Genomic DNA, 17,607 nt, shown 5'->3' with positions numbered 1-17,607 from the left:
CAGGAAAGAAACTATTGATGGGGCTGCAGAAGGCACAGTACCGATTGCCAATACATCGCCATTTCCAAGTACTGAAAGGGTTCTAGCACTAACCACTACGCGGCGCAAGTGTGATTGTACCGTGCGGAGCAACAAAGCAGTTGTACATTTGAAGTGATGGGCATAACAGAGTTATAGACAAAAGCCAAAACTGGAGGGGCAAAAGGTACGTCGTGTAAATTTGGATTCGCACTGCATGCGCTACAATAAGCAAGAGTGTGTCCCTGTGGAAACTCTTTCAATACTTAGAAACCGCGACCAAGTTGACCGTCGGCACTGTATTGAGATGTGATAACATGCAAAGGGTCTAGGCGTTAACAAAAGCGTCCACTAGTCGAATTGAGAACGGAACACACAGAACCGTCCAGAACTAAACTTGTGACGTGAAATAAACAACCGAATACCAGCTCTTCGTGAACTTTCGAGCCGATTGGTTACAGCTCATTGTCATTCTTGAATTGATGAGCTAATCCAGGTGCCCCACCGCTGTCTGCTTAAACTCCCTAAGAAACTAGTGTTTCTGGAGTTCTTTCCCCCTAAAGGTTATACCAAGGATTAAAGCGCTACTGTTAACCGGCTACAGAAGGTGTACCCCTAGCTATCGATATGTCTATTTGTTTTCTTATTACCAATTTGGTACCTTTATCTGCCAGACATGCAGATTCGCGGATCCCGGAAGCATAATCTCACTCACTCGTCAGCCATATAGCGGGATTTTATGCTGAGGCAAAGAGACATCTAAATAAGTTGTATGATAAAGAGCCTACTTTCAACTGTGACGTGTTACGTGATATTCTTCGCTCAGAAGTGACGACATCTCGACACGATAGTCCCCGGAACTCGCGAAATCTGACCTGCACAGAGGAAGAGATAGACGTTAAGCTGATCCTGGTTCCACATTATCAATTGTTCTCCTACCGGTTTTCCAATGTAGAAAATATGACTGACATCTGCGCGTCTCTTTACTGTCTGAGCCGGTATTCTAAAGCCGGGGCGGTCTTCAGCTGGCTATTGGATAAACTGATTCAAGACTTCGCCCCATGTCCCACGGAAATGCACAAGCCAGGTATGTTGATTTTAGCAGCCTCGTCTTTCGGATAGCACGGATGGCATAGGCTGATCTTCGGCTAAAGTGAAGATTACAATTCCCAAAGAATCAAGTGGGGGGTTGAGTATTATTCTGACTTTCCTGATTTGTACCGGCGGGTCAGTATCATATTGGGAAGGAGAGAATGAATGCCTGCAGTATGTGACATTTGGAGTATCCTGTTAAGCTCATGGATGATATGTCAGAAGCTCCCCCTGGCATGACGTTCTATCGTACTAATTGAAATGCTGCGAGCATTAGACCTACTGCAAGCTAGAAGCCAAATGCAGCAGGTCCATGTAGACGGACGTACCATTGCAAGTGGATAAGTCAACTTCCCGGGAAAAGAAGAAAGGATCGCCGGAGGTAGCGGACCGTTTGTCTAGCAGTACTGAATACTTGCTGATAGAGAATTGCTCATAGCGGCATATTCACCTCGTGCATGTTTATGCTTATTTTTCTTCCCGTATATTGGCGGAGCACGGCAGTGTACGCTGTGAAATTCTCCTTGAAAATAATCGACAGGGATTGCCAGAGACTAACTTGGACATGGGGTTCATTATCCCGTATTGGAAAATATAGCTGGACCTTTGAGAAACTTTATTCGAGATCGTCGCCAATACGAGCGCTTACTTATCCCAAGGAGGCATGTCCCAATTTTGCCAAGCCTGCAGTGAGGTTACATGTCCAAAGTCGTCTCTGATAACATGACATGGTACCTAGAACTACCAGAATTGTCGTAGACAGTCATAGATTGTCAAGATAAGTTACTAGTTATCCCTAGGAATATATAATATGTCAACATTCAGCTTCTTGTCTTCCTCTTTCTTGTTGTCAGCTACTCTCAAAAGTTCTCCCACCTCTATTCCCAAACAGATTTCTCAACAATGGCATCTAAACTTTCACTCGCAGCTATCCTTGCAATGCCTGCCCTGTCTTTGGGGTCCCCGCTTCCTCAGGTTCCGGCCGGAATTGTCGGCGGCACTGAAGCCCAGCTGGGCGATTTCCCTTACATCGTCAGTATCGCGAGAAATGGCGGTCGCTGGTGTGGTGGCAGTCTGTTGGACGCCAACACTATCTTGACAGCAGCCCATTGCTCTCAGTTGAACCCCTCAAGTGTGCAAGTTCGCGCAGGAAGTCTCGTAAGCTGTTTCGCCCCTACAGGCTGAGATATTTCAGCTTGTTGCGGTACCTCTCGTACCCATCACAAAAGCTGTTTCGAACTGACTTGGTTGCAGAAATGGTCGACAGGAGGCAAGCAAGTCGGCGTCTCCTCAATTGTTAGCCATCCTGACTACAACGCGGGGACCGTCGATAACGATGTTGCCATCTGGCGTCTTGCGAGCCCAATCGAGGCCAGTGACACGATTGGTTACGCTACGTTGGCCAAAAATGGCTCTGATCCCGTCGCGGACTCTCTCCTTACGGTTGCGGGCTGGTAAGTTGATTGGGAGACTCAGGTCGTCTTGTCTTCGTGAGCAGTAGAAAACTAACTGACGACACAGGGGTGCCTTGACCCAAGGCGGGCCTTCGTCCGAGGCTCTTCAGAAAGTCACTGTGCCCGTCGTTTCACGTGCCGAGTGTCGTGAACAGTATGGTGAGGCCGCAATTACTGAAGGCATGTTTTGCGCTGGTCTGGATGAAGGAGGCAAGGACTCCTGCCAGGGCGACAGCGGCGGCCCAATCGTTGATGATGCGACTGGAGAGGTGGTTGGAGTAGTTTCCTGGGGTCAAGGGTGTGCCCAGCCCGGTTTCGCTGGTGTGTATGCGAGGGTTGGTCAATTTATTTCCTTTATTACCAGTACCGCCAGTACGGCCCTTGCAAATCATAGGTCTAGAGTATGAAACATCATATACAGACTCCAGATATGCCTCATGCACAACTCGGGTGGAAATATGAATCCCCTGTTGAAACCCCGCGAGCTCGTCTCAGCTATGCGGCAAGATGAGGATGAGGAAGATGCGTGGACTATGTACTCGGCGGCGACTTCTGTGAGCCAGGCCAATGCCCAGAACTATACCATCATCTGGTCAGGGGTTGTAGTAGCACGCATACGCGGAGGGGGGACTAGAAGCTCAACAATATAAAAAGAAAATCCGCAATAGATCCACAATTGGGACCAAGTACCTGTCCCACAGATTCAACAACAGCCCAGAACTATATATCTGATCTTTCCCACCACATCCAAAATAATCTCCATCATCATAGACTCTGGGGGCAGGCCGGAACTTTGCGGGTCGCTCTCTGAGCTCATCAAGGCCTTTGCGATCAAGATTGGCTGCGAGAAGCCCTCGCAACTCGACCGAGACGTCATGTACTTTACCCACAAGCACCACAGGTAAGCTTTCTGTAAATGGTTAGGAATAACCCCAAGGGAAGTAAGGAGGATGCTCCAACGGCCTAGATAAATTGCCACGGAGATCGAAAAGCTCTTCCTTGATCCCCACGACGATGCTTCTGGAGACGCCCGTAAAGTGGATCCAGATGGCATGTCTCTCCTCGACAAAATGAACATGTAGGAAAACAATGCTAGAGTGGATATTCCAGAGAACGATAGCGGTGAGCTATTTGACTAAGTAAAGGACCAGGGGGAAGAAATCATTTCCCCGGAAGAGGTCCCCAGGTACAACAAGATTATACTCGATAGCTCCACCTACAGTTGGTTGATTACGAATCTCCACAAAGAATGCTCACTGCAACGAGGTGCAAGAGAATTACGCCTTATAATTGACGACATCCGTCAGACGGTTCTGGACAAGCTTCCTTCGAGGAGAATCAGGAAGCGGATAGTCCCGCCCAGGCACCACTGCACGTTCCGTCTCTTGTTGGCGCCCTTGAGGGACCGTATATACCGCGTAAACGATGTCCTTCAATCGAGATGAGTTTCGCCAAAGAGGATATCAGATGTAGTTACGGTGACCTGCTCGTCGGACGAGACACAAGCAATAACAGTCCGGGAATACTTTGCCCAGACGTGGCCTTCTGCGGTTACAGCGCTCCTCGAAGTCCTTCAACAAGTGTTGGGACTTAGTGATAGAATCAAGCCTCGAGGTAAGTTGATCCAATACTTCTGTACACAGCTTGATACTTCGACTACTGATGATTGCCAAGCCATGCTTTCCGATACAACCAGTAGTGCCGCACAAACCCATGGGTCTCATGTTTTTGTAACTGTTGATGGGCGGGCTTACTCAATCGTGGAGTGTGCTGAGCAGCTGGCCTGGCTGGTTTCTGCGATTCACCCCCCTCGAAACAACTCTGTCACCAGCTGCAGGTCTACGAGCCAGTCCACTCCCATGTTCGACCTCAGTCTATATGGACAGATCTCCAGAGACGGCATTTCATCACGGGCAAGTCTTTGCGGAGGAAAGGCACTCAACGATGGCGACATTAGGTCTAGGCAATCCCATTGGATAAACATGTCTTCGGCTCCTGTTGAACGTGGTAAGCTCCCCTCGCATCAGATTTCGTCTCCAAGACGCATGTGTGACTGACGAGCGTTTCAGATCCCATGCAGAGGATGCATTACCCAGTAAACGACGCAGGGGAGTCCCCGTATCCGCCGACCGACAGCCCGCGTGTACTTGCATTTGAAATTGACGTGATTGAAGAAGGCGTCACTGCTACGCATTCCAAACAGGAACGTAGCTGGCACAAGCTACTGGAAGATATAACGATGCCGGTGGTCGTGTATGGCCTCGCAACCGCACGTCGGCCCGAGTCCTGCCCAGGACTCGAACTTCCATTTGGCCTGCTTCTGAAAGCCGCGGGGGCTTCTGGTACCACAGTCTCGGATGGATTCCACTTTGTGAAGGGGTCCAGCATACATTTAAAGATGGCTAAAAGGCTCTATATCGTATTTTATTGGTATGAGATCTACGATGGAACGGGATCAACTTATGCCAAAGCAATTCTTTGGGTCGCGGTCCCAACTGGGTGAATCTTGTCACCATCAGCAAGGCCGATCTCGAGACAGGTCGGCACATTGTCTGCAATGGAAAGTCAGCCTCTTCTGATATCATAGATAATAATTGTCGCCTCGAAAAACCCTTCCTTCCTCGTCCCTGCCGTATTTATAGAGGCCGATTCTATTTCCACGCATACCGTATCCCTGGTGGGCACGCCTTTAACCGATGACATCCTTTCCATACCTAGTGACTCCGAAGACGTGGATTATCTAGAGCAAAACAGCATTGACTTCCGCTTCTTCAAACGTCTTCTACATCGCTTGGTTTTAGCACTGCAGGCTAATGCAGAGGCCAATACAAAGAACGGAGCTGGCGCAGGGGATAAAGCGACCGGCTCCTCGATGCAAGGGGCACCGAACGTGTCTCCGACCGCCTCGAGCCTGACTACGTTAGAACCCTGGCGGAAGCGCCCACGGGAAACCGCTGGGAACTCTGGTGATGGAGGCAACAATGAGGATGGACGCGATCAACGGCAGCCCAAGTGGCCTAAAGCACACCAGCCCAACTGCCCCGTGGGGTCGAAATACCTTGCCTGTCCCATCTGGAAGCTCGACCCGGACAAGCAGCTCCGGCGCAAATCTAGGCCTGGACCGTTCCAGGAGCAGTGGCTCGCCATCTAGAGAGTCTTGTTCCCGGACTGCCCGCAACCCTCGTCCACCGATTTGTTCATGCCTGGTACAGGGTAGCCGTCTCGCGTCCGGGGTGAGTGCGTCAAGAACAGAAAAGTGGCAGCATAACAATCAGCCCACAATCATCGCTGACCATACAGAGCGTAGCGATTGGAGAGAACATGGTGACAAATCTGCAGCTAGAAGTCTGGTGAAGCAATAGTTTGGCATGCGAGTTTGTGGGTTCAGGCCCAGAACTCAAGTGGGGCCGATAACAATGCAAGGGCGCAACGTGTGAGGTCTAGAACATTAATGGAGTTGTCACCGGCGGTGTGCGGTAATGATGTGAAGGATTACGTAGAAAGAAGATAGAGAGGTGATTTAGAGTCCAACTCACACATGACTCCAGCTGGAATGTTTAGATGGAGCGGCTGACGACATGGTGAGGAGGGGATTGTAATGCAGACTTCGTCATTGGCTTCTCCACTCTTCATCTTGGGGCTGGCTGAAAACGCAACAAGCCCACTAGTAAAGCGAATTCTCCATAGCCTGGGGTTGATAGCTAATGCAGTGGACTGTATGTGGAACTTGTCTTGGCGAAAAAGACATGATTCGCAATAGTCTACGGCAAGGGACCGAGTGAGCGGTCTTGTAGCTCACTTCAAAGGGCCGGCAAGGCATACTATTGGTTGGTTTTGTAACTCTTGCTCTGGAGGATGCCGGCCGAATACTCGTCAGCCCACCATACAAACAAAACTAGTCTCGCCTTACTTAGGTCGATCCACTCAACCTCGTCAAAATTTTCAACCTGTCCTGAACTGAGACTGTTGAGGTGGCTTTCAAGAGCAAGGACCTGACGTGGCTCATACCATGTGATGACCAAATGTGATGCCCGATTCGCTCCTCAGCATTCTTATCCATTTATTCCCCCGCACACTCGGCATGCTGAGGCCTCCCGTCCGTCTGTAAGTCTCAGACACAGGTCTAGAAGTAGTATATTGAAACCTTAGTTACGCTGCATCTTAGACGGCCACGTCAAATAGTTCAGCCCTTTTGCGGTACGCTATGACACGGTCGTGTAGGCCGAATTAGCCAATGAATATCTATTTCGTAACGAGCATGAGTTCAAATGATGCAAGGGCGAAAGAATTATTCCGTGTTATTTTCGGTGGCGCAATGGGATCAACATATTGGGAGCTGAATCTGCCGGCGAAGCCGAGACTTTGAGTCAGATAGTCTGGTAATCTCGGCCGAAATGACATTCAGCTACGTCTAAGTAGTTTGGCTTTTTGGGCATTGCATTAGGTCTAGGTATACGGCAACAGGCAGTAACCCAAAAATTGAATGAGGCCGCACTACGAGCTAAAGGCGTGCCTCATTTGATCGTAGAGAAGCGTAAGTCACACAGCCCCCTTATACTCTCATGTGCAGAGTGTTTGCTGAAAAGTAGTTAGCTGTACATCCCACTATGACTCGAAATCCTTTGAAAACATCATACCCACGAGGAGAACTCTTGAGGCGAAGCAAGCTATATATCAATGGAGCGTTGATGAAGGATTTCCTCCGCATTTGAAGCCCGATACTCCGTCACCTGACACAGAGGGAATCTTCAATCAGCAGCAAGCTGGCGAGATTAAGTGTATCGCAAGTACATTTTCTTTCGTTGTCCCGACTGACATCATCCACGACGGCGACACGCCATACGCGGGGCCAACACTTGCCGACTGCGAAAAATTCAACAATGCAAAGATCCAAAACACGGATGCAGATATCATGAAGGGCAAAAACATTGGCAACCTGGCTGACTGGTATACGGATGCCCGATTCGCTCAGCAACACCTCAGCGGCGTCAACCCGTGTACCATTGAGACGGCTTCACCGGACAAGGTCAAGGCTTACGTGGCTGAAGCAGACAAGCAGGGCCTTGGTGACATGAAGACGTTGCTCTCAGGGGGGCAAGACCTGCTTATGCAGGACTACTCGTACTTCCGTGAAGCTACTGGTCTCGGCAACGAAGTCTTCTCGAACAAAATCTTTGAACTGACGCAGGGCTCTGGGCCCACTCCCACTGTCACTGCCACTGGAAATTCTTCCATGCGCTATGCGTGCGCGCCCATTGTCATCTTCCAGCTTCACTCTGATGGGCGGCTTCATCCGTTGGCCATCACGCTCGACTACAAGGGCTCTCTGGATAACTCCATCACCATCTTCAACCAAAAATTGACTCCGGATGATACCAAGGTTGACGAAAAGAATGACTGGCCATGGAGATACGCCAAGACGTGTGCTCAGACGGCCGACTGGGCCAGGCACGAAATAGCAGTCCATCTCGTTGACACGCACTTGATCGAGGAGGCCGTCATTGTCGGTTCGCACCGGACCATCCCAGAGGAGCATCTGCTGTACGAGATTCTGAGCCCACATTGGCTCAAGACGCTTCCGTTGAACTTTGCTGCTCGCCAACTCCTCGTCCCAGGCGTCATTGCCAGGATTTCTGGGCTGGGGCCTTCTTCCATGGATGTCGCTGGAAGCCGCGTCATGAGCCTCCTCCGATGGTCGTACAAGAACTTCAACTTCCAGGACAAGTACGTCCCCAACGATCTCAAGAAGCGAGGGTTCGATCTCGAGGGGGAGACGGGAAACAAGTACTGCAACTACCCCTACGCCACCGACATTTACTATCTTTGGGAGGTGATTCGCGACTTTGTCAAGTCTGTGCTTGCCACCAAGTACAAGTCCGACCAGGACGTCCAAGATGATGGAGTCATCAAGAATTGGTGCAACGAACTCATCACTGAGGGCCAAATTAACAACTTCCCCACTATCACCTCAGTGGACCAACTGATTGACGCCGTCACCATGTGTATTCACATTGCGTCGCCCCAGCATACTGCGGTCAACTATCTACAAGACTACTACTACAGCTTCGTCGCCACCAAGCCACCAGCGCTCTGCACCGCGTTGCCCAACGACCTCAAGGCGTTGCAGACATACACCGAGACGGAATTCACCGCCGCCCTTCCCATCGGCACTGACGGGGGCAAGTGGAAGGACTGGCTGCTTGCCGCACAACTGCCCGAGTTGCTCAGCTACCAAGTTGCTGAGCAAAACAACTTGATCACGTACGCCCAGTCGCTGTACAACGTCAACAAGGACCGGTTGGAGGAGGAAGAGCATAAGTTTTGCTCTCACGATATTGCCGAGGCTGCCCGGCTCTTTTACAGCCGCTTGAATGATCTCAAGCTGGCGTTTGAGTATGTCTCGGCTATCCAGACGGAGGGAAGTATCGAGTATAAGGTCCTGCAGCCGGATTTGACTGCCATCTCGATTTTGATTTAGAAATGCCGAGCAGCCGCAGAATGGGCATCTGGAGGGTTACTTCTTGCGGCGCTAAATTTCAGTGAGCATTTCAGCTATCTGTTGGAGTAAGAGAGGTTGTGAAAATAGGGAAACAGTAGATTCCCGATAGTTTTGGGTGGGATACAAGTATTCAACATACAAGTATCATCTAGAAATACACTTTCTTTTATCCATTCGCGTTCTTACCTTGGGTATATTATACTAAGTTAGATGCAGCAGCAAAAATATTGACAGCGGCAACGGCGGCAGCACGGCAGCATCGACGCTACAGAGCCAATTGACAAAATAAGGCTACGGCATCAGCTGCGGGGCGATATTGCAGATAGTCCAGGGTTACAAGGCAGAGATCAAGAGGGAAGCAGACGAGTACCGCAGGCTCGCCAAAGATGAAGCAGTTAAAGCTATAGATAGGGAGTCAAGATGGGTTGGGTTTATGAAATAGTCTACGCACCTCCTCAAGAAGGCCCGGCCAATGCTTCTAAAGGCAGAGCAGCCACCTGTATTCAAGGCGGCCGAGGCGCAGCTATAGAGCGAGGAGGAGGCTAAGGCAAACCGGCGGCTGCAGCAGCTCTTAGAAAGCTTTGCTCGAGTTATGGGTATAGGCCGAAAGCAGCTGGATAAGGTGCCAGATGATATACTCGAGTGGCTCGCGAGCGTCGACCCAGCTAAGCCAAACGGTAAACTATTCGGCAAGAAAGAGAACTCAAAAACAACAGACCAATATTACTTATACTTGTAGCGTTATCTATACTATTATATTAGGGTCCGGGCACTTAGGCGTAAGAAGGTTAAGAAGGAGCATAAAATATGGTTTATAAATATATAGTAGAATACTCTTGGCGAAGTTATATAGAGGTTGAATATTATAGCTGCAGCGACTAAGAGGGACGGTAAGAAGATAGTAGAAAAGGAACTAGAAGAAGAGGAGAACCCGGACTGGAAGGAGCTTGATAAAGCCGTCTTTGACTTTTGCATCTGCTTACTCAAGCAGAAGCTGAATCACAAGAGCTATAACAACCCGCTGTTGCATTTTACCGCTATTCTCGGCATCAATCGGGCAGGCGAGGGCTGGATCCCGTCACACTCACACACTCGATTTCTAGCCGGCTTCTTATAGCCAGTTCGCATGTTAACTTAAAAGACTATCCACGAGAACATAGTGAGACTACCACCTCTTACCGATCCTCCCGCAGGACCGCCAGGGGGAGTTATCGTTAGGCCCCGGCTATATATTGATTGCCCACATGTTCCACGTCACACACCCCTTGTCTCCTACTTCGATAAAGGTGCCAAGGTCCAGCTTGTTCTTGTCGTCGCCGACGCACGTACTGACTGAGCCATCGCCAATCAACTTGCCCAGCATTTTCTTGCACCTGTAAGTAGTCGTCTGTTAGCAGCAGTCCGCGAGGACAAAAGTTACGGAAACGTGACGCACCTATCGCCGTGGATCTCATAGGCTTGATCGGCGTTGCACTTCAGTGCGTCGTTGGGATTAAAGTGAAAAGCCTGGAGGCGGATGAAGATATCTCCCGATTCGCCATCCTTCACCCGCGTGCCGTCGTTGAGGTACTGGTAGCCACATCTGGCCATGCCTTCCTCCTTGCACGTGTCCTGGATGAAGCTGCCGGTGTCGGGCTGCACGGTGGGATCCAGCGTATACTGCTGTCCGTCGCCGGACCGGTCACAGAAGGCGTTGATGGCGTCCTGAGCCATGTCACTGGTGACAGACGCGTGATCGCCTGCCGTGATGTAGCCTTTCTCTGCGTTGTCGGGGTAGCAGGACACTAGATCATAGCCCGTTGGATGGAGCTCAAAGAGCCCGCAGTTGTCCTCGTCTTCCAAGCCGCCGCCGTGCTTATACACGATGGTATTGGTATCGCAGTCGTCTACAGCTCGTCTCAAGTACTTGACACACAGATCCTTCTCCACCTTGTACTCGCCGCTTCCGCCACATGGACTGGCATAGCTGATGGAGAAGGTTGTTTCCGTGATGAATGTGGAATCGTCATTCTGCTTGACAACTTTTCCGTCTTGGGCCGTGCAGAAGTTGTCGATGGCTTCCAGCGCCGCGTCTCGATACACGTAGTTCCGGAGAGGATCACCATTGTCGCCGGTACATGTCAGCCTGGTGATTGGTTCTCCATCGACCTCTAGCGCATACGTGCCACAGCCTTGTTCCAGACTGCCGCCTCCGTAGAGATAGTGAGAATTGTACTGGCCTAGCGCGTCAAAGTCAGCCACCATCATCAAGAGCTTCACCTATGTCGATCCGAGTCAACTTACAGCTGGAGACCAAGCTTGAATATGCTTTCTCGCAATAATCGGCGCATCCGTCGGCCTGGTTCTTGAAGTCGAAGGTGAACTTTACTTTCTCCTCGGGACCACCGTCTCGCTTCCAAGACGAGTCGTCGGGGAGGTCGTCTTTACCAATCGATTGGGTAAAGTCCTTAGACAGGTCATTCTTGCAGAAGACAACCGAGAGTTCCTTGATGAATCCAGGGTCAATACCTCTGAAAAGCTGGCCATTGTCTCCCAACGGGGTGCACTTTGCAGTGTAAGAGCTGCCAGTCTGGGATGGGATCTCGGCCGTCATGCCGGCTGCTCATCAGCCGGCGAGAACGCAATGCCGGAACCCTTGGTTGGGAAGGGACAAGCGGCCGCCTCTGTTGTAGTGATTGGGTCATCTGGAGGGTCTGTAACTGGGGGCTCCTCATCTTGAGCCGATGTTGAGTAAGGAGGCGGCGTAGTCGGCGCTGGTGGTGCACCTGCAACAGGCTTGAACAACCAGCCGGCCAGGGCTCCGGCGGCAACGACTCCGGCGCCTGCTGCAACGGCAATAGCAACCATATCGCCGGCGGAGTCGGTCGTGGTCACTGTGGTAGCAGCAGTGATTGGGGGAACAAGCCCTGTGATGGATATGGATGTGGGAGTGTAGATTGCGGTGATGAGATTCCCGTCAACTGAGGCGATCGAAGTAACAGGCGCGACGGTCTCTGGTGCCACGGTCTCTGATGCGGAATCCCTTTGATGCAGAGGGTTTGGTCTGGCAGCAACCTAGGGTCCAGTCCACAAGAGCAGATAGGCTGCGAGCCGTCTTGCGGATATGTATCTCTGGTTGAGCATGGTGGGAGGCAGGGACATGGGTGTAGAGACGAGTCTGGAGATGTGTCTGAAGATGTCTCGCTGGTCGTTGTAGAGAACTCGTGTTAGTAGTTATGGTCAAGCAGGTTTATATATGCATTGGATGGCCATATGAGGCTATAAGAGACGCAGCTACCTCATCTTTGCCACTATAATTAGAACAATTGCACAGCTATCGTGAGACCTGTGGCACAGCCTGTTGGTCCTCGCGGTGAGGAATGATGGATCGAAGGATGCGTCTACGCGGAGGACGACATCACGGCGCAGCCGAGACATGTTGATCAATGTCAAACAATGACTGCATCCAGTGCCTCAGCGGGCTGTTGTAACATCCAACATGGTGCAAAAGTTCTCGTATTGCGACGTTCACTGTTGGTTAAAGTGCTTAATTGTAAGCCTAAGCCTAACTACGCCATCACGCCACCGACGTGCATGTAACCGCAGATGCAGATCGCCGCAGCCATCGGCCTTGCTCCCAAAGTGCTGGCTCTGGCTAATCACAGCAGAGCAGCCCCTCGCTTTTTATACCACGAGATGCTGTTCATAAGCCCGCAGCCCCCACCTCAGCCGCTGTAGGATTGCATCGAGAAATAGTGCCGCATATGGAATCCTCATCAGGCTGAGGCTAGTTGGTTGTACAGTTTAATTGTCCAACTGACCCCTTTTACGCCCGAGCTGGCCGGTTAGGTTTCGAAATATACAGTTTCCAGCATACATAACGTCGTAGCTGACTGAAGGATTATTCCACCAGGCTATGTCACGTTCAGCTGATGTTTATCTCACTCACTGCCTCATGTCCAACTGCAGCACGGAGGATGAGGATGGGTAACTTGTCACGTCATGTCTATTCCTGGGTGCCTGGGTTGATTTTGCCGTTGGTGCTGGACTCTGCTACGAGACAACTTGGAGGCTCGGTATAAAGAGCCACGCTCATTCGTTCCAAGCGGAAGCTCCTATAGGCAATACAGACACCTACACTCCATCCTCCCTGTTCGATCACAGCCACCATGAAACTTACTACTCTTCTTTTCCTTTCTGCGTCACTCGCCGTGGGATATGTCCTGCCCTGACCCAAGAAGAGTCTTGCCGGCCGAGCCGGCCAGACTCTGACAAATCCTGACAACGATCCTGACTACGAGGATCCCACGAGCGGAGACAAGACACCCAAGTCGCGAGTCTTGTCCGGCGTGGGCCCCCAAGCAGCTGATGACCGTTGGTTCGACTGGGACGAGAGCTGTTCTGACAAGGACCAGCGCGCAAAGATAGTGACAGCGTTTGAACAAATGACCCAGCTGAGCGACTGGACGTCCCAACACCTCGACCAGCTCAAAGCCGGTCTTCCAAACGCGGTTGGTACCTCGGTAAATGTGGCAAACCGCAAGTACATCTTTGAGAAGGATCCCGCATTTGCACAAATGTTCCTCGGACAGGACAACCGCATTCAGTATATCAAAGAAACCTTTGACCTGGTGACAACAAATGCCAAAAAGTCACCGGGCGAGCGTGGCGGCAATAAACCAGGTGCTCTGCGATTCATCTGCAGCGCCAAAAACGAGGTTAAGGATATTGATGGTCAGCCCTACTGCGGGTAAGTCGCACTCCCTTGCCTCTCTCCGTTACTATCGTTAGCTCACTTGGACCTAAGAACGGGCGATGGCGTCGCCCAGTCAATCGCCACGCCGCCATATGACCCTAACTACAGGCCAACAATCGAGCCCAAGTACAGCTTCGAGAAGTCGTCCAGTGTCACCTTCTGTCCGGCTTTTTTCAACAACTTGGAGTTCCCCACCATTGACGCCGTCGTCGGATCTGGCGAGCACACTCTGGACAAGGTTGACTGTGCCGAGCGCATCTTGTTGCACGAGTACATGCACTTGCCGTGGATTCGCAATATGCCCGGCCACACGGCCAGGTCGCCAGACCACATTGGCTACTTAAAGGTCGCCGACTACGCCCGCGCCGCGGGCTGGGGACCTATCAAAGTCAACCCAGACAACTAGTGAGTCGTTGCCTCCCTTTCATCTGCAAATAGTCACTAACGTTTTTTGTTTGTGTGAAAGTACCTGGCTTGCTCTATATGCCTATTTCAACAACAACAATCAGGGATGCGGGAGCGATGTCTGGCCTCCTGGGGAAGCCAAGCCGAACAAGCTGTAGTTGCTCTTTGAGTCTGAAGTGGTATCGGAGGTCCATGATAAGAATGTTTTGGAGCCACCGAGGCATTTGGGACTCAAGGGGTGTCTGACGGAGCGGGCCGGGCATGGGTCACATTAGTCCAACAGTATTCAGACCATCTTTAGGGCCTTCTTTATTCAGCATGTACGACATTAAACAGGTGCATATTCCCAAAGTGACGGCCATGAACTCATCAATCGAGTCACCTGCCGGGACTTCGAAGTAAACATCAAAAGAAACTATAACTCCGTGACAAAAAAGCTTGCCTCAACTAGTCTCTAGAATCTCTTCCAATTCTTCCAGCTCGTTCTGGTCCATATTCAAGAGATAAAAATCGTAGCCAAGGAACGGCTGACGGAAGTCGATGTTGGCCGCCTCCACAAATCTTTCGTCGACAAAGGGACAGTCACGAATGTATTGCCACGTCAGGTCCGGATTCGGAGGCCTGGCCAGTCGTGAAGTGCCGCTCCGTATGATACGAAACCCCTCCAAGTTGACTCGTGTGAGATGTGGGAATTGCTCTTCGGTCAGTGCTGCAAGCAAGTGGTGAAGGAAGGCCGACGTCAGATCAAAACACAAGGGGCGGTACACATGGTGGAGTTGGATCCGAGATGTGCCACACGTGCTAAGCAGGTCTTCGTCTTCGCAGTGGAGAGTGGGACTCTCTCCTAGTCCGATGGAGATGGTTTTCAACGTGTCTTTCGCGCTATGGATGCGTCAGCCATCATGTCCGGTTGTTTCTGCAGCACTCTGGCTCTTGCCAGGAATGAAGAAGCATATTTGGATTCCATGCTCACCTTCGGATGAACATAGCCGTCTCCTGAAACATGGTAATGTAGTTGCGTTGGTCGAGCCTGTCAGTGAAAGGGCTCAGTCTAATATGAAGATGGGCCAGTGGAGCCAGGCATGGTTGACGGAGAAGGCGCAAGGGAAACCATGAAGGCCCTGGGAAGATGCCTGCATCGCCTCCCTCTTGGCGCTCCCACAGCTTGTTGTCAATGCCTTCGTCCTCATACGGATTGCCAGGCTCGTGAAAGTGTCTACTGGCCAAGTCTTCCGGCATCGGTTCACCGTTGGGCAGAGCACCTTCTTCTTGCAAGTGATCAAGTTTGACGCAGAAGAGTTTGCTCGCATCGAGTGAGGTCACTATGGCTTTGACCAATCCGCGGGGCATCCAACCAACGAGGCGGAGTTGAGTAACGCCTGGAAAGAGTTTGGCAGGGTTCTGGCGGATGTACGGCTGGTCGCTGATGTTGTGGAGCGACGCGAGGTCCAGTCGGGAGACGTTCTGCATGCGACCAAAGACGTCCCAGGTCTGTAAGTCAATGTCAATGAGGGCCTCTTCATCAAATTCCATCCAAACAAGAGTCCAAGTAAAGGCCTTGACGTGCATGGCGAGCTCGGGGCGGTCGGTCAAGAGATGAAGAAAGGCGCGTTGACGCGGCACCAGGCTACGAGGGCGGTATTCGTCCGAATAGTCGCTCATGACAATTCCGCGCTGAAGAGGGAAAGACGGTTCCTCGTACTCAGGAAGCCGACCGAGATTGTGACTGCTGAGGTCGACATCCTTGAGCAAGAAGCGGAGCGAGAGGACACGCCATGAGCGGGAGACGAGCCCGGCGCGAGCGAGAGTCTTGGAGTCGCCTACCAAGATTGCAAAGATTTCCTGCAAGACATCGGCCGGGAGGCCATCGTTCAGGCCCGACGGATGAAGCATTGTAGAGAGCGCGTTGTCAAGCTGCCCTGGAAGTGGCGAGGCTGAGTGAGCTTACCAACTTACTTGTATCCTGAAAGTGGCCCCGCTTTGTGACGATCGGTCTTCCACACTAGGCTCGTGAGTCTAGGGTAGGGGGGTGATCCGTGCTAGGGTTTATGTTGGCAATGGATCAGGCGGGTCAAACTTGAACAAGCTTGTCACGTCTGGTAATGGTAGAGTCAAAGGTACTCAATGTAACCAAGTTGTATTGATAGCTGAGTAGCTGCCCATACTAGATGTGCACTTCTCAGTTGACTATATACTAGGGGGATCGCATGATTGGCGGAGCGCTCGATCCAGGAGCGCAGCGCTCCTGCTCCCGCGATCCTGTCCTCATTGGTCAGGGCTATATTATGGGTCCCACGTACTGCCGTCCTAGACCGCCTTCTGGGCTGGGCCGTGACATAACTGTTAATAACCTTGCGAATACTCGAGTAGTACTAAAAGAGATTAGATCTTACATCCGTAAGAACTTACAATCTAATACAACTTAGCAAGATATATACAACTATATTGCATAGGGTAAATAAGAGCTGCAAAAAGGTCAAAGTACTATACATACCCTTGCTAACGAGCTCGAGGAAGAAGGGTTCTGGAATCGAATCCGATTTAATAAGGATGGCTGTGTTATAGCTATATTATTTACACACCTAGAGTCATTGGCATATCTTCAGTTATACCCGGATCTACTTATCTTGGACTGTATATACAAGACGAACAAGTATAATATGCCTCTTTTGGATATCGTCGGCGTTGACGCTTGCCAACGATTATTCTGTATTGCCTTTGCCTTTCTCAGCGGCGAAGAGGAAACAGACTATATCTGGGTATTGGATCGGCTGTGCTCGATGTATGAAACATGCAGCGCAAGGCTGCCATCTGTCATCCTCACAGATTGTTGCCTTGCCTGTATGAATGCTGTGTCCCACTGCTTCCTAACTGCAGTATCGCTTCTATGCCTTTGGTATGCTAACAAGGCAGTTCTGCGTTACTGCCTTCCAAGCTTTTTACAGGATACCAACGCCGCCCAAGGCCAATAAGAATGGAAGGAGTTCTATGGGAAGTGGCATGAAATTATGGCATCTTCAACCGAGGAGACATTTAAAGAGAAACTTCAGCAGCTTAAAGAACGTTATATTCCAGCCCATGCTCGAGAAGTGGGCTATATCATCGAGACTTGGCTTGAACCCTATAAAAAGAAGCTTGTGAAAGCTTGGGTTGATTAGTATCTTTACTTCGGGAATGTTATTACATCCCGAGGGGAGGGCATCCATCAGCTTGTTAAAATTCATCTCAACACAAATCAGCTCGATCTCTTTAAGGCTTGGAGGTCTATTAAGCGCGCAGTTCTAAACCAGTTAGCTAAGCTTTAAGCAAATTAGGCAAAGCAGCGAATCCGCACGCCTATCGAACTCACAGGAAGACTATACAGCATTATACAAGGCTGGGTCTCTCATAAGGCATTGCGCAAG

General features: G+C 50.8%; 5 protein-coding genes across 5 annotated transcripts; 3 read left to right on the top strand and 2 right to left on the bottom strand.

Annotated features, from left to right (window-relative positions):
* Positions 1-2,013: 2,013 nt before the first annotated feature.
* Positions 2,014-2,971, top strand: BGZ61DRAFT_347613 (trypsin-like cysteine/serine peptidase domain-containing protein; the record flags this gene model as incomplete). The annotated part of the gene is made up of 3 exons (XM_046239992.1): positions 2,014-2,268; positions 2,365-2,564; positions 2,632-2,971. 3 exons carry the CDS (start codon positions 2,014-2,016, stop codon positions 2,969-2,971), a joined length of 795 nt encoding a protein of 264 aa, XP_046106460.1.
* A 3,620-nt stretch (positions 2,972-6,591) lies between these two features.
* Positions 6,592-9,250, top strand: BGZ61DRAFT_504661 (lipoxygenase 1; the record flags this gene model as incomplete). Its single annotated transcript, XM_046251811.1, has 2 exons — positions 6,592-6,668; positions 7,158-9,250. 2 exons carry the CDS (start codon positions 6,592-6,594, stop codon positions 9,040-9,042), a joined length of 1,962 nt encoding a protein of 653 aa, XP_046106459.1. The 3' UTR covers positions 9,043-9,250.
* A 1,038-nt stretch (positions 9,251-10,288) lies between these two features.
* Positions 10,289-12,480, bottom strand: BGZ61DRAFT_492138 (uncharacterized protein; the record flags this gene model as incomplete). The annotated part of the gene is made up of 5 exons (XM_046250513.1): positions 10,289-10,436; positions 10,499-11,282; positions 11,347-11,661; positions 11,697-12,085; positions 12,341-12,480. The coding sequence occupies 5 exons, from the start codon at positions 12,478-12,480 to the stop codon at positions 10,289-10,291; spliced, it is 1,776 nt and encodes a 591-aa protein (XP_046106458.1).
* Positions 12,481-13,211: 731 nt separating this feature from the next.
* BGZ61DRAFT_530143 (uncharacterized protein) lies at positions 13,212-14,361 on the top strand (the record flags this gene model as incomplete). The annotated part of the gene is made up of 4 exons (XM_046253520.1): positions 13,212-13,253; positions 13,284-13,792; positions 13,850-14,203; positions 14,265-14,361. The coding sequence occupies 4 exons, from the start codon at positions 13,212-13,214 to the stop codon at positions 14,359-14,361; spliced, it is 1,002 nt and encodes a 333-aa protein (XP_046106457.1).
* A 129-nt stretch (positions 14,362-14,490) lies between these two features.
* BGZ61DRAFT_515914 (uncharacterized protein) lies at positions 14,491-16,147 on the bottom strand. The gene is made up of 2 exons (XM_046252270.1): positions 15,177-16,147; positions 14,491-15,085 (listed from the first exon to the last, which is right to left on the bottom strand). The coding sequence occupies exons 1-2, from the start codon at positions 16,094-16,096 to the stop codon at positions 14,647-14,649; spliced, it is 1,359 nt and encodes a 452-aa protein (XP_046106456.1). The 5' UTR covers positions 16,097-16,147; the 3' UTR covers positions 14,491-14,646.
* Positions 16,148-17,607: the final 1,460 nt, after the last annotated feature.

Source organism: Ilyonectria robusta (assembly GCF_021365365.1).
Source record: "Ilyonectria robusta strain PMI_751 chromosome Unknown BGZ61scaffold_6, whole genome shotgun sequence".
Lineage (NCBI taxonomy): Eukaryota > Fungi > Ascomycota > Sordariomycetes > Hypocreales > Nectriaceae > Ilyonectria > Ilyonectria robusta.
Note: the sequence above shows the minus strand (reverse complement) of the source record. Positions and strands in the feature narration are given on the sequence as shown.

Coding starts and splice junctions, on each gene's coding strand:
- BGZ61DRAFT_515914 (XM_046252270.1), bottom strand. CDS start 16,096: ATGCTTCATCCGTCGGGCCTGAACGATGGCCTCCCGGCCGATGTCTTG. Junction 15,086..15,176: donor ACGGCTATGTTCATCCGAAG/GTGAGCATGGAA, acceptor ACGCATCCATAG/CGCGAAAGACACGTTGAAAA.